Raw genomic sequence first — 12,603 nt, forward strand, 5'->3', positions numbered from 1 at the left:
TGACTTGGAGTTCTCATTTGTCGGGTGATGCCATAATGACAGACATGCACATTGGGGAAATGGTGATCATTTTGCAAGAAATGTTTTCTGCATTATATGGAAACGTGACATGGATTTTTATGTAAGAGCAGTGTGGTGGCTCAGTGGTTAGCACTATTGTTATGCACCTACATTTCTGTGGGAAGAGGATTTTCCTGTGTTTAGAAACAACAGAAGGACAAGATAAATCATGGAGAATATTTAGAATTACCTGCGATTCATGAGGTTTCCACCCGATCATACAGTAGATCTGAAATGTGGCTGGTACAGAGCCATCCTCTTCTCCATACATCTCTACAGAATAAGGAAACTTATATAAGTGACACATTTGTTCAGTGGATTAACCCCTTAGGGCTCTTTCCCACGAGCTTACATTGGTATACGCAATGTCGGGAGAGATAAACCTGGTTAACGGGCGCACAAATCAAACATTTGTGCGCCTGTTCAGACGACATGGGTCCAGGCGCATATACGATGATACTGCCATGCAATTGCCCCTTTTCCCTCCCTCCCTATCGCAGGCTCACCTCTGCGCTCCTCCCCGCTTGTTCTTTGCAATGAGAGGGGGCGGACCTAAGCGCCGGCCTGTCCTGCCTCCTCCCATTGAGGGTGCCTTTCCACTTGCGTCTTTTTAACACTGCGATATCGCTGCGTTTTTTTAACGCAAATGTCAATGGGACTTTCTAATGTTAAAAACGTAATCGCACAAAAATTGCAAGTTTCTGCTTCGCGATTTTTGTGCAATGCGTTTTGCAAAAACGCAGCGATATTGCAGTGTTAAAAAAACGCAAGTGGAAAGGCACCCTGAAGGCTATAGACAAATGGCAGGGAGAGGGCTGGAGCTCATCTTTGCCCATGTCCCGCCCCTTGTCCACAGCCAGCAATGGGAGGAGGCGTGCCGGGACGGCGCTTAGCTCTGCCCCCTCCCATTACAAAGAGCCAGCGGAGAGGAGAAGAGCAGAGTAGTATTTATTTATATATGTTTATACTTAGTGGGGCCTCCTTTGGTCCTAATGACAATGGATACTCTGAGTGGCATAGTTTCGGCTAACGTCTTGATATACTTCAGCTGATGTTCCCCTCGATTCATCCTGCAAACATCTGGAGAGTTCTCTAAAAGAACTAGGGCTCAGATCATGACTGTGCAGGCCAGCGTAGGGAGTTGTGACAAGGCAAACTGCTTTGTTGGAAGCATTGCTGACCATATCCAGAGTTTTACCACATTGTAGGCAGCATATTATTGTCTAGAAGGTCAGGGTACACCTCCATGTTCATGGCTCTTGTTACTACAACTAGCGGGCAGAGACCATGCCACGTAAAACCCAGACTATATGGAACCTTTATCGTACTTAACTGTTGGCTCAACTCACTCAGGAAAAAAGGCGTTTTCCAGGCACCCTCCACACCCAAGGTGGACAAACCTGATTTGAAGATGGAGTGATTTATACCTCCCTAGAATGGTTTGCCATTGCTCAACTGTCTAACAATGACGCTCCTTGCACCATTGCCGATGGGCCAATGCATTGCACTTTGTAATGGAAGACTTGTGTACAGTGGATTATCTATATCCAATAGTGTGCAGTTCTCATCACAAACTATGGCTGACACCTCCAAGGGTCTGCATCTTATGTAGCATAGTTTAGGACATGTGACATGATAATACGCAATCCATTCTACTGCTAGGGGTGTCCAAATACTTTTACCGTGTATTTTATAAGTCTTTCCTTTCCTTTTGAATTGAATGCAGTTCTGACAAAGACTCAATGCTGAATGTGGCTCACAAGGTATTAAACGTTGGAGATCTCTGAATTATAGAGATGAGCCATCTGGATTATAGCAGAATTGTTTGTGCTTGCATGAATAATCTCCACTCTAGATCAACATTTCATTGTTGAGGCCAATGCTTCTAGAATTTAAGGTAATACAATGGGGGACAAAAATCAATATTATTGTAAAATATATAATTTTATGAGGTGGTGAAAATGGAATTGAAATTATTAATTTGGAACAGTTCACTAGACCTGTTAGGCTGGCTGCACATGACCAAGTCGGATTCCACATGCGGGAGCCCGCCGCGGAATCTGACCCTGCGCCCAGCCAGCATCCGTGCGTATCTGCCTTTTCTGCATCTTCTCTGTACAGCGGATGCTCCGCATGGCTAGCCATTGGACATGTGCAGTACAGTTTTTATTTTTATTTTTTAAAACCCCTGCTTTTCCCGCGTCATTGCCTAGCGGTGGCACGGAATCTGCAATGTCATTGTGTATGGGCCGCGGTTTGGACGCCTTCCATTAACTTCAATGTAAGTCATCTGCACGGAATTGTGCAAAAATAGAAAATGCTGAGATTCTTCCACCGCAAGCGGAAATCGCAATTGATTTCCGCTCGTGTACAGGAAAAAAAACGCTTTTACATAGCATGCTAGGGGCGGTATTTACTATGGGATCCAGAGGCGAATGCCCGCTCCAGATTCTGCAATGCAAATCCAGCCATGTACCACCGGCCTTAGACTAGCACCTCCAGGACAGGGCATCATTAGTTGATTGGTGGGATGGAGGGGGGTCCATTTCTTGGGATTCCTGCTGATTATCTGATTCCCAGTATCGCTTTCAGTGTGAACAGTGCTGGAAGCAGATAGCGCTATCAACACTGCAGCAGACCAGCTTGCTACTGCAGGCAAAGATCTGATTGAATTCAATGGGAGCTGTGCTTGCAGTACCAACCCAGGCCGCTGCAATGTGAACAGCACTATCTGCTTTAAGCAGTGTTTGCTCTGAAAGCGGTGCTGGGAATCAGCCGACTAGTGGGATCCTGAGTGGCAGATACCTGATGATCAACTAGTGATGACCTATCTGGAGGCTAGGTTTTAATCGTAAAACTCCAAAAAGTTCAGGACATGTGCTTTAAGTGACACTCTGATGATGAGACAAAAGGAACAGTGAATGTGTTATATTACCTGGTGCTCTTCTTTACTCCTCTACAGTTGCTGATCAGCCAGTTCCTGAGGCACGGCTCTTGTAATCCAAGCGCTCCTGTTGCTAATTGATGCATGCTGTGCATCAGTAATCAGCTACTGCATGCTGCGTTCTGATTATGTGTGTAACCCAAGCCAAATGACTCTGGCCAATCAGCGCAGCATGTAGTGCCTTAGACTACCGATGCACTACCAATATATAGTGTGAAGCATGTAGTTTAAGGCCTCTCGCACACAGGCGTTTTTTACAGCATTTAGCAGGCGTTTCAAAGGCCTGCTAAAAATGCTGCACTGAGCCTCCATTGTTTTCAAAGGGGCTTCTTAGACAAGCGTTTTAGCGTGGCGTTTCTATCGCAAGCGAAAACAAATGCTGTCTGTTCTATTTTAGTGCGTTGCAGCTCTTTTTTAACACACCACATCACCCATTATAATGATGGGGTGCGTTAAAAACATGACGTTTTTACAAATGCCTGTGTGAGACTGGCCTAGGAATCAGCATGCACAGCTAGAGCGGTGCCACAGGAACTGACAAATGGCATTTGTATAGCGATAAAGGAGGACACTAGGTAATACAACCTTTCCTGCAGGTTTAACCGAAAGAAACTCCTAAGTGATTGATCTACATGGGTAATAACCAAGAGAAGCTGTAAAAAGGAAACGTACATATTTATATTGCGACAATTTGGGGGATGTCAGCTCAATAGATCACCATCGTTCTAGGCAAGACAGTTGGCACATGCATGAAGTTCACTCAGAGACTATGGTTTAAAGCTTAAACTGGCTGCATCAGCTTTTAATCATGCCACATCAGTAACATTTCATATAATAGGGTGCAAAACCAAAGCCTGGCTGTCTGGCCACTAACTATACACTTAGCATTTTTCACTACTGAGGTCTAAGTCTTACTGCCCACATCCACAAAATATCATTACAGAGTGCATTTTATCTTGACGTGTTGGATTTCGCAAGCCTTTGGCTTCACCTACTTCTTTCCCCAGACTGGGAACCATTGTAAGAGCAGTTCACACTGTACTTAAAGAGCTCTCTCCCCTCGCTGCTAAATTACCCCAACAAGCAGATCCAGTGCGGGGAACACACTTTCGCTGCTGACCAATTTTCTAGACTTTGACCACCTAGCCCCTAGTGGCACAAACATAATATTTATATATTATATACACACACAGTGATCATCAATAAATTTCACCACCAGTGGTCTGTATGGCACTGTGGGACTGGGAAAAGACATTTTTACTCCAGGAAGCAGTTCTTGCAAGCATTTTATTAGGAAAAAATGCAACATCTTAAGTAGGATTTTCGGCGTTGTTGATTGGGCCAGGTCTGACTGTCTTAAAACAGCACATGCCCTGCTTGTCTCAACAACAGCTGTAGCAATGTCTTCTGTTTATTGTTGAGATTGTCTCCTCTCCTCTTCCAGGTTGGGCTCCCAAATTTTCCATTTCTTTGAATTTCACCACCATCCTTCTCAGTGTGCTTGGTGTCACTAAACCTCCTAGTATTTGATGAATTTTCTAAAATTCTCTTAGCGCTTGGCGTTCTAATAGAACAATTTTAAGAACAAAGACCATTCTGACAAAACAACCACCATTGTACACTGGAGCGTAACTATAGGGGATGCGGTTGCACCGAGGCCCAGTGCCCTTAGAGGGCCCATAAGGCCTATCTTCTCCATATAGAGAGCCTAGTAGTATAAATAAAGCATCATAGTTGCCTGTTACAGATTTTGCATTGAGGCCCTGAATCTGCAAATTATGCTTTGATTGTACAGTACAATCTGTCTGACAATGGCTCATCAAACAGTCCCATACTGACACGTGGTGGTGAGATTTGGAGTCAATCTTTCCCCCCCAAATGGATCGCTTCTGCATACTGTAGATAGTATTGTTACCAAATGTGGTTCAATTATGACCAGTAGATTTCTCTCTACACATCTCTGAATAGGGATACTTTAATTATGATACACCTATATATGATATAATTATATTATTCTCACCCCTATGGGTGGTATGTCTTTTTCAACCTCGGGTCCCCTCCCAAAGGCCTGGGAGTTTGAAGGTTCGGAGCAGAATCTTGGCTGTTCCTAGTATTACACGCTTCTGGATAGATGTTGCTCGTGAGATTCTCTGGAGTCATTCCCTCAGTGTAGGACAGCCTTGGTAGTATGTCTTCCTTGCAAGGATACTACTACTATTATTTATCTACTTTATTATTCATATTATCTACTTTGAATAATTCTTACTACCGTATTGCCACTTTTCATGGAGATAATCTATTTCTCTCAACTGGGGAATGAAAGCCTGGGATTGTGTAATCATGATAATTTCTGGTTATTTGGACGTCACAGAGGAGTAGATCGCGTGAAGGGAGCAGTACACGCAATATTTTTATAAAAATTGCATGTATGCGCACTGTGAGACACAAGGCGAAGGAAGTTACAATGGACGCTATCTCCTATAGAGAGGAACACAAGCGAGAAATTAGGGATCCCGAACATGCCCGGTAAACACCAGGGGACGCTGTTATGGAGAACTATGGAGGAATGACAAGATGGATGCTGCTGCCCCACATATGCAAAGCTCAGATGATGAATAGGATACATCTGTCTGGAGGAGGTGTCTTATTTGTATTTAATTGGTTGGCCACTACCCTTTTGCCCGTTTGTATCTGAAAATCCAAAAATATCTTAGCACTACTAGTCTCCACAACTTTCTGCAGAGTTTCCCATCTAGATTAGGAAGGTATATGCTATGCAGATATTCCTGAACACAATGCTGGCTACTTGGTTGTCCGTTCAGTGCATGCTGTTCCTGATTGCATCCTGCCACTATGTGCGGGACTGTCCTTGAGGCTTCTCTGCATAGTCTATACCTTGGATCCTTTCGAGTGTGGTAGATCCCTGCTTCTATGAATCTGGCGCTTAATGTCTGTTCTTGTGCTACTATGATCAGTGTCTCAGTACTGTCCTTGAGTTCAGGCCTTCTCCAAACACGGACAGGATTTTCCAGAGCCATCCACTTCAGCTATCTGCAGGGAGTTATCTTGCCAAGGTACTTCTTCCATTTGTTCTTCCTTCCATGTCTGGTGCTGCTTCAGGCTGCAGCAGATATGAAAGGAAGAACAAATGGAAGAAGTACCATATCAAGATACGAAAGCTAATATAAAGTAAGGTAGAAGGCTTATTATAGTTATTAATTAAATATGTAGCTGCTGAAATGTCACATTCTAGGCAACTAAGTTGTGTGTGCAGCAAAGAGTGAGGCATTACTCCATAGTTCGAGTTTCATCTAAAACCAGGAACAGGGACAGGTTGTTGAAGATTTGGAATAGAAGGGTGGACTCCCACTCCATCTAAGCAGCTGTAGAGCAGGCCAATTAAGCTCATTAAACCAACTAAAGAAGTTCAATAAGGGGGCTGTGAGCTTTTCCCACAAAATTCCCAGTCCGGGGAAAGTCAAGCTATGCACCAAGTCCCCACCACAACAATAGTATGGACTGTGTTATCTGAAGTGCTGGATACTAAGCCCAGCGCCTGATAGTTAGGAACAGCTAGAGTCTGGACAGCATAGGGTCTACTTTTGTAGTATTGTAACATTGTTTCCTTATGTATGAATAAATAAAGCTAGTTGGAGTCAGTTTTCAAATAAATCCAATGTCTTGGAAATAGCGTGAACCAACGTGCCCCCCAAGTTATCAAAATATATATCACAAAATTTACAACTAAAGCACTAAACCGCTGAAGTCATCTTTATTACTTCTGGGAAGCAGGCAGAGAATAGTCAAACGATTAATGCACCAATAAGCAGTCAAGTCAGAGTTTTGCTTTTTACAATAACCGTGCAAAATCAGGAATAAAAGATTTTTGAAACAAAACGACCTGTACAAGGACAGCAGGTTACCTTGATATACGGCTGCAGCTGCTAGCATTGAATCCCTGTGCAGAAGGCATCTTCTGTTCCAAGCACAGTTGCTCTCGCCCATACCTAGGACATACACAGGCATACAAATGACTTTAACTCCCCATCTGCTTTGTATCCTTTTTACGAGAGAATGTGAAAGGTGGAAATGCAGTACTGTATAAAAAAAAACCTTAAAAGCTAAAGTGCTCTTCCACCACGAACAAAACAAACATCAAAAAATGCAAGGTTATTGCAAATACATATATTACCCAAAACAGTGCTGAGAAAAAAGTAATCCCCCCCTTTCAGATTACCCCAAGAATTCCATATGTGCTATCTGTCCCATTTCTAACTTTCAAACAAAAAGTATTAGACAATGGGACTGTGAATATTCACATTAGATTAATTAAAAAAACATGTCAAGTCTTAAAGAACAAAGCGGGATACTTAAATTCTTTGCAAAAAAAGTTGTTGTTTTGCTTCGATGCTTGGCATGCAGTTAGATCTCAGACAGATATGCAAATGATTAGAATTGTGGAGTGATTAGATGAACGGTCTTGCCACGTGAGGCCCTAAATGTGATTCCACCCTTGGGCTCTAAAAGGCTCTCAGAGCCTACTTGTGTGTAGTGACATCTTTTCCGTTTGTGTAGAGCTTGTTGACTACTGGACATGCTGCAATCGAAGAGATTTCGCTCAGTTAACACAGTTTGAGAGGGGAAGCATTATTGAAAAGGCAAGAAGCTGGATGGTTATATAGACGAACTGCTCACTAAATGGTCAGTTCTGACCAGACTGTTAGGAGGTGTTGGGACATTTAGTCCCACGGCCCCTATTGCATGCACTACCTTTGACAGCCACAGTCACCTCCATTTGCAGTGGTGTTGTGATTAACAAAACTGGACTGTTATGGAGTGGAACCGAGTTGTCTTCAGCAAAGAATCCAGGTTTAGATTGGGCACTGTCAACGGTCATGTTCGTGTCTGGAGACCTTGGGATGAGCACCTCAGTCCTGGAATGGCTGTGAAGTGGCACACTGCCCCTGCTAGTCGCGTGAAGGTCTGGGGGGGCCATTGCATACCACAGTCGATCACTCCTAGGAGTGGTACGACGGACAATGACAGCTCAGCAATAAGTTTAGGACATCCTGCAGCCACATGTTTTGCCTCTCATGGTAGGGCTTGAAAGAAGCATTTTCCAGCAGGATAATACTAGGCCGCACACACAAGGGTGTCAGAGGAATGTCTCTACAAGATTGTCACACTTCTGTGGTCTGCTTGGTCACCCAATATATTGGCAACAGTATATATACAAAACCATCTGGAATGCCAGTTTGCACAATCTAAAAGTTCAGTTACGGCAAATGTGGACTAACGGTATATACTACAGGATACCATACAGAATCTGTATGCCTCCATGCCCGCCCGTATCACATCTTGCATCCAAACTGGAGGCCATACAACAGGGTACTAGAGTCTCCATGCCCGCCAGTATCACATCTTGCATCCAAACTGGAGGCCATACAACAGGGTACTAGAGCCTCCATGCCCGCCAGTATCACATCTTGCATCCAAACTGGAGGCCATACAACAGGGTACTAGAGTCTCCATGCCCGCCAGTATCACATCTTGCATCCAAGGTAGAGGCGCTATAACAAGGTACTAGAGCCTCCATGCCCGCCAGGATCACATCTTGCATCCAAGCTAGAGGCGGTACAGCAGGGTACTAGAGCTTCCCTTCAAGTGTTCAATTTTCCACAATAAATTATCCTTTTGCTGTAATATGGTCATCACTTATTAACGCTACAAATCACACATAGAACATTTCATGCAATTCTGACAACTCCTAGGTGCTTCATTTTTATATATTTTTTTACAATGAATGTCTAAAAGCATTTATGCCCGTTACTGATGTGAAAAGGTCACAAATTTTTGCACAAGTGTAGGTTTGCGAGTTTTCGTGCCACCTTTGGCACTTGTGCAAAAGTGGGTGGGCTTCTCGGGAGACGTGTGTCGGCTACCCAGGCTGACATTTCTATGTATAAATTTACATCAAAATCTATGCAGGCACTCAGAGGTGCGACTAATATATAAAGAGGCGTATGCCTCTTCATGTACTTAGCACATCCTGTGCCAGGAAAAATCCTATTAAGACTGGTGTTTGCAATGCTATCTTAATAAATTTCCTCCAAAGTTTTGAAATCTGCAGTATGTGAAAGAATAACTGCCCCCTTACATGTATAACTGGTTACAACAAGACTTAGTAGAGCGATGAATCTTGCAAAGAATGGCTGGCCAGCCACAATTACTCTCAAGACGCAGTAACAACTCATCTAGTAGGTCACAAATCTATCACTAAGAATGTCTCAACAACAGCAAAACTCTTTAAGACTTTGACATTACTTAGGACTCTGCAATGAGAAATCACGGGAGAGTAAAAAAGTGCAAATCACTGATATTTAAAGGGAACCAGTCATGATGAAAATGCAGTCCAAATTGGCAGATTTCTGTAGAGCAAAAGGAACTGAGCAAATTGATATACATATTTATGGGAAAGGAATCAGTATAACTTGTCATTTATTAATTTACACCTCTACTCATTGTGGGCTTAGGAGTCCAGTGGGCGGTCCTATCAGTGATTGACAGCCTTCCTGCATAAGTCTGCATATAAAGATAAGCACTGACTAGAACTGCCTACTGGACTCCCAAGCCCAGAATCAGCAAAGGTTTAAAGAGATCAATTACTAGCAAGACTGAATCTTTCCCCACAAAACTATATATCAATCTGCTCAGATAATCGGACTCTAAAATATGGTGCCTGCAGATTATTTTCAAAGTAGTGGTTTCCCTTTAAGAGCAACTTGAGTGCTGATCTGAATGAGGTGATGTTTGGAATAATGTTCTATGAACAGTCAAAAACACGGGTCCTGTTATGTCTGGAGGGAGAAGCCTTTTCCACTCCGCTGTATACTTCTATTATCAGAATCACTTTCTTTACAAAATGTGAAGCGATACATTTAACTCGATCTACCATGGGACAGTTCACTTCAAAACTAGGTCATCCGTTATGTATTTCCTGTTACTTATATAGCACCAACGTTAACGCTGTACAGTTTGTGAGGAACTGATGTGAATGGAGATAATCTAATTTCTCTATCTCATTCACATTCATATGAGGGGCAATTTCATAGAAAGCAACTCAATGTACCCTAGAAATGGAGCTTGGCTGGGTTTAGGTTTGGACCCCAGTGCTGCAAGCAAACGCTGCAAACCAATGATTTGTTGTTTTTTTTTAGAAACATGGAAGACTGACAGCAGAAAAAGATCAAAGTCAATCCAGTCTAACATACAGTATTTTCTTTTTATCCTTCTATACGTTTATCCATCCAGCTTAGGTGGACGCGCGCCGTTGAGACTATGGATGCCATTGCACATGCACCGAAGCATGACATTTAGAGTCTGAGCTGTAGACGTCAATCATCAGGGTGAGGATGCGTGGAGACTAAGGCCTCCTTCACACAGGCGACAAAGTCGCACGGATTTTGTAGCATTGCTACGATGCTACAAATCGCATGTATGAGAAGCCCATGGTTTCCTATGGGTTCCTTCACACATGAGATGCTTTGTAGCATGCTACAAAACGACACACAAACCTCGCAGGTCCAGTGATATGCCCGCGACACGCGAGGTTTTGTAGCCCATGTTTCTCTATGGAGACTTCCTCTCTGTTGCATCGCATCGCATGAAAACGCGGTTTGCATGCGATGCAATGCAACTTTGACAGTAGCAGATGTTATAAAGTCGCGAAATTTTGTAGCGTTGCATGCGACTTTGTAGCGCTACAAAATCGCGGTATTGCTGCGAGAAAATCGTTGCGATATCGTACGATGCAGCGATGCGATATCGCTGCGATTTTCTCACAGCGATGCGGTGTCGCCCGTGTGAAGGAGGCCTAAGAGAGCCTAGAAAACGTCAGCATTAGAACTGTCAGACAGTTCTATACTGCTTTACATACCTTACCGGAAATACAAAAAAATGGGATATTTAACATTTAAAACAACGGAGGGGAAAAAAAAAAAGGGTAATTACTTGTATTACAGTCATTGGCACATCGTATACTGGGGTCAGCTTCATATGCTGAATTGGCTGACAGAAGGCCTGTAAACATTTCGGTGAGGTCTCCTCTCTCCTTTCAATTCTCGGGCTATACAAATTACGTTACATTTTCTCCTGATAAGTTTTATGTTTAAGGCCCTGCACGACTTTTGTATTTTGTAGCTTGTTCTATTTTCTGAGTTCTCCTGTAGGTGAGGTCTTCAGAATTGGATACAGTATTCCAGATGTGGTCTCACCAGAGCTCTATACAGTGGGATCACAATCCCTCTCTTTCTACTGGTTATACCTCTAGCTATGTAGCCAACCATTCTACTTATTTTCAGTGTTTAGTGCCTTGGAGCTCAGGAAAGTAGTCCTGGTACTACAAATATACTACTGGTATATTTGTAGTCTTCTGTGTTTTCTTTATGCATATTGTGATTGAATCATGACCTCTACTGACTGCTTCTATTATTTTTCATGCCAATGTATTGGCTTGCTTAAATATAATATTACCAGATTGTGTGAGCTTGTTTATATAGACACTGCATACTATGTGGTTTAAACATTTTTTTAGTAATGTTGAATTCTAATAAAATTCTATTTCCTATGCTCCTGTGTCTTGGATTTAGTGGTTTGGTGTAGCTCATTTTGGAGCCATCAGAAATCGGAACCTCCTAAATCCTTCAGCTCTGAAGTCCTGGCTATTTATTGAAATCCTGGGATCAAGCTTTCTCCAACTAGAGGTCACAAAAAAGTGCTCACAAGCTGGGTTGGCGTCAGCAAGTCTGGGCAGGTGCCAGGGCCCAGTGATTCTGTAGGGGCCTACTTAGACGTGGGATCAATTTGATCTACATTCTTTGAAATTAATTGGCTCAACGTTTTAAATACATGAATACAATGGACTATGACAGCGGCACTGCAGGAAACAAAGAGCTTTCTGATGTGCCATCTGGCACTTTTTCTGTCACACAGGTGGTGCGATTATGCCATTACACCGACTGAGTCGTTACACACGATCCTGACAAGAAGCCAAGCCAGAGGCTAGAATATGCCATGTGAATGTCATGGGTGTGAGTTTATTTTTACTCACGGGCAAAATGGAGCCTGTAAGTGACTCAAGGGGCAAAGTGGGGGTCATAAAGGACTTGGTGAACACTGCATAGGCCTATAAGTGACTCAGGGGCCCACGTAAACCTGGAGCCGGCCCTGCTCACAAGGATTTAGTCTCTAAAAGTAGAGGGTTGGAAATCTGGTTTTAAGCCTTCTAAGTCAAAAAGCCTAAAAGAGAACTTTTTTAATCACTGAACCTAGGAAATATTAAAAAGTTGTTCTTTAAGTACATATACATTTCACAGAGTCAAATACTAGCAACCTTTAGCAAATGGATACCTTCACTACGAAGATGCAGATTGACTGGAATTTGACTGTTTTATGCCATATTATCTCTTAACGAGACCACAAAAGAGTGATCTAAAATGAAACAAAATGTGTACTTACCTTGTAAGTCTTTCATCAGCTCAAACATTCCAGGATAGTGAATCTGGATTTCATCTGTATCCTACATAGAGAGGATTATTACC

At 42.9% G+C, this 12,603-nt stretch overlaps 1 protein-coding gene across 1 annotated transcript in view; it reads right to left on the reverse strand.

Annotated features, from left to right (window-relative positions):
* The window catches only part of NDUFAF5 (NADH:ubiquinone oxidoreductase complex assembly factor 5), a 45,601-nt gene that overhangs the window by 364 nt on the left and 32,634 nt on the right, over nucleotides 1–12,603 (reverse strand). Inside the window, exons 8-10 of the mRNA XM_066595630.1 lie at nucleotides 12,521–12,581; nucleotides 6,928–7,011; nucleotides 251–333 (exon numbers count right to left, since the gene is read on the reverse strand). Coding sequence (XP_066451727.1) covers nucleotides 251–333; nucleotides 6,928–7,011; nucleotides 12,521–12,581 — 228 coding nt within the window. The remainder of the gene's footprint in view (nucleotides 1–250; nucleotides 334–6,927; nucleotides 7,012–12,520; nucleotides 12,582–12,603) is intronic.

The sequence above is a fragment of the Eleutherodactylus coqui genome, chromosome 3 (assembly GCF_035609145.1).
Source record: "Eleutherodactylus coqui strain aEleCoq1 chromosome 3, aEleCoq1.hap1, whole genome shotgun sequence".
Classification (NCBI taxonomy): Eukaryota; Metazoa; Chordata; class Amphibia; order Anura; family Eleutherodactylidae; genus Eleutherodactylus; species Eleutherodactylus coqui.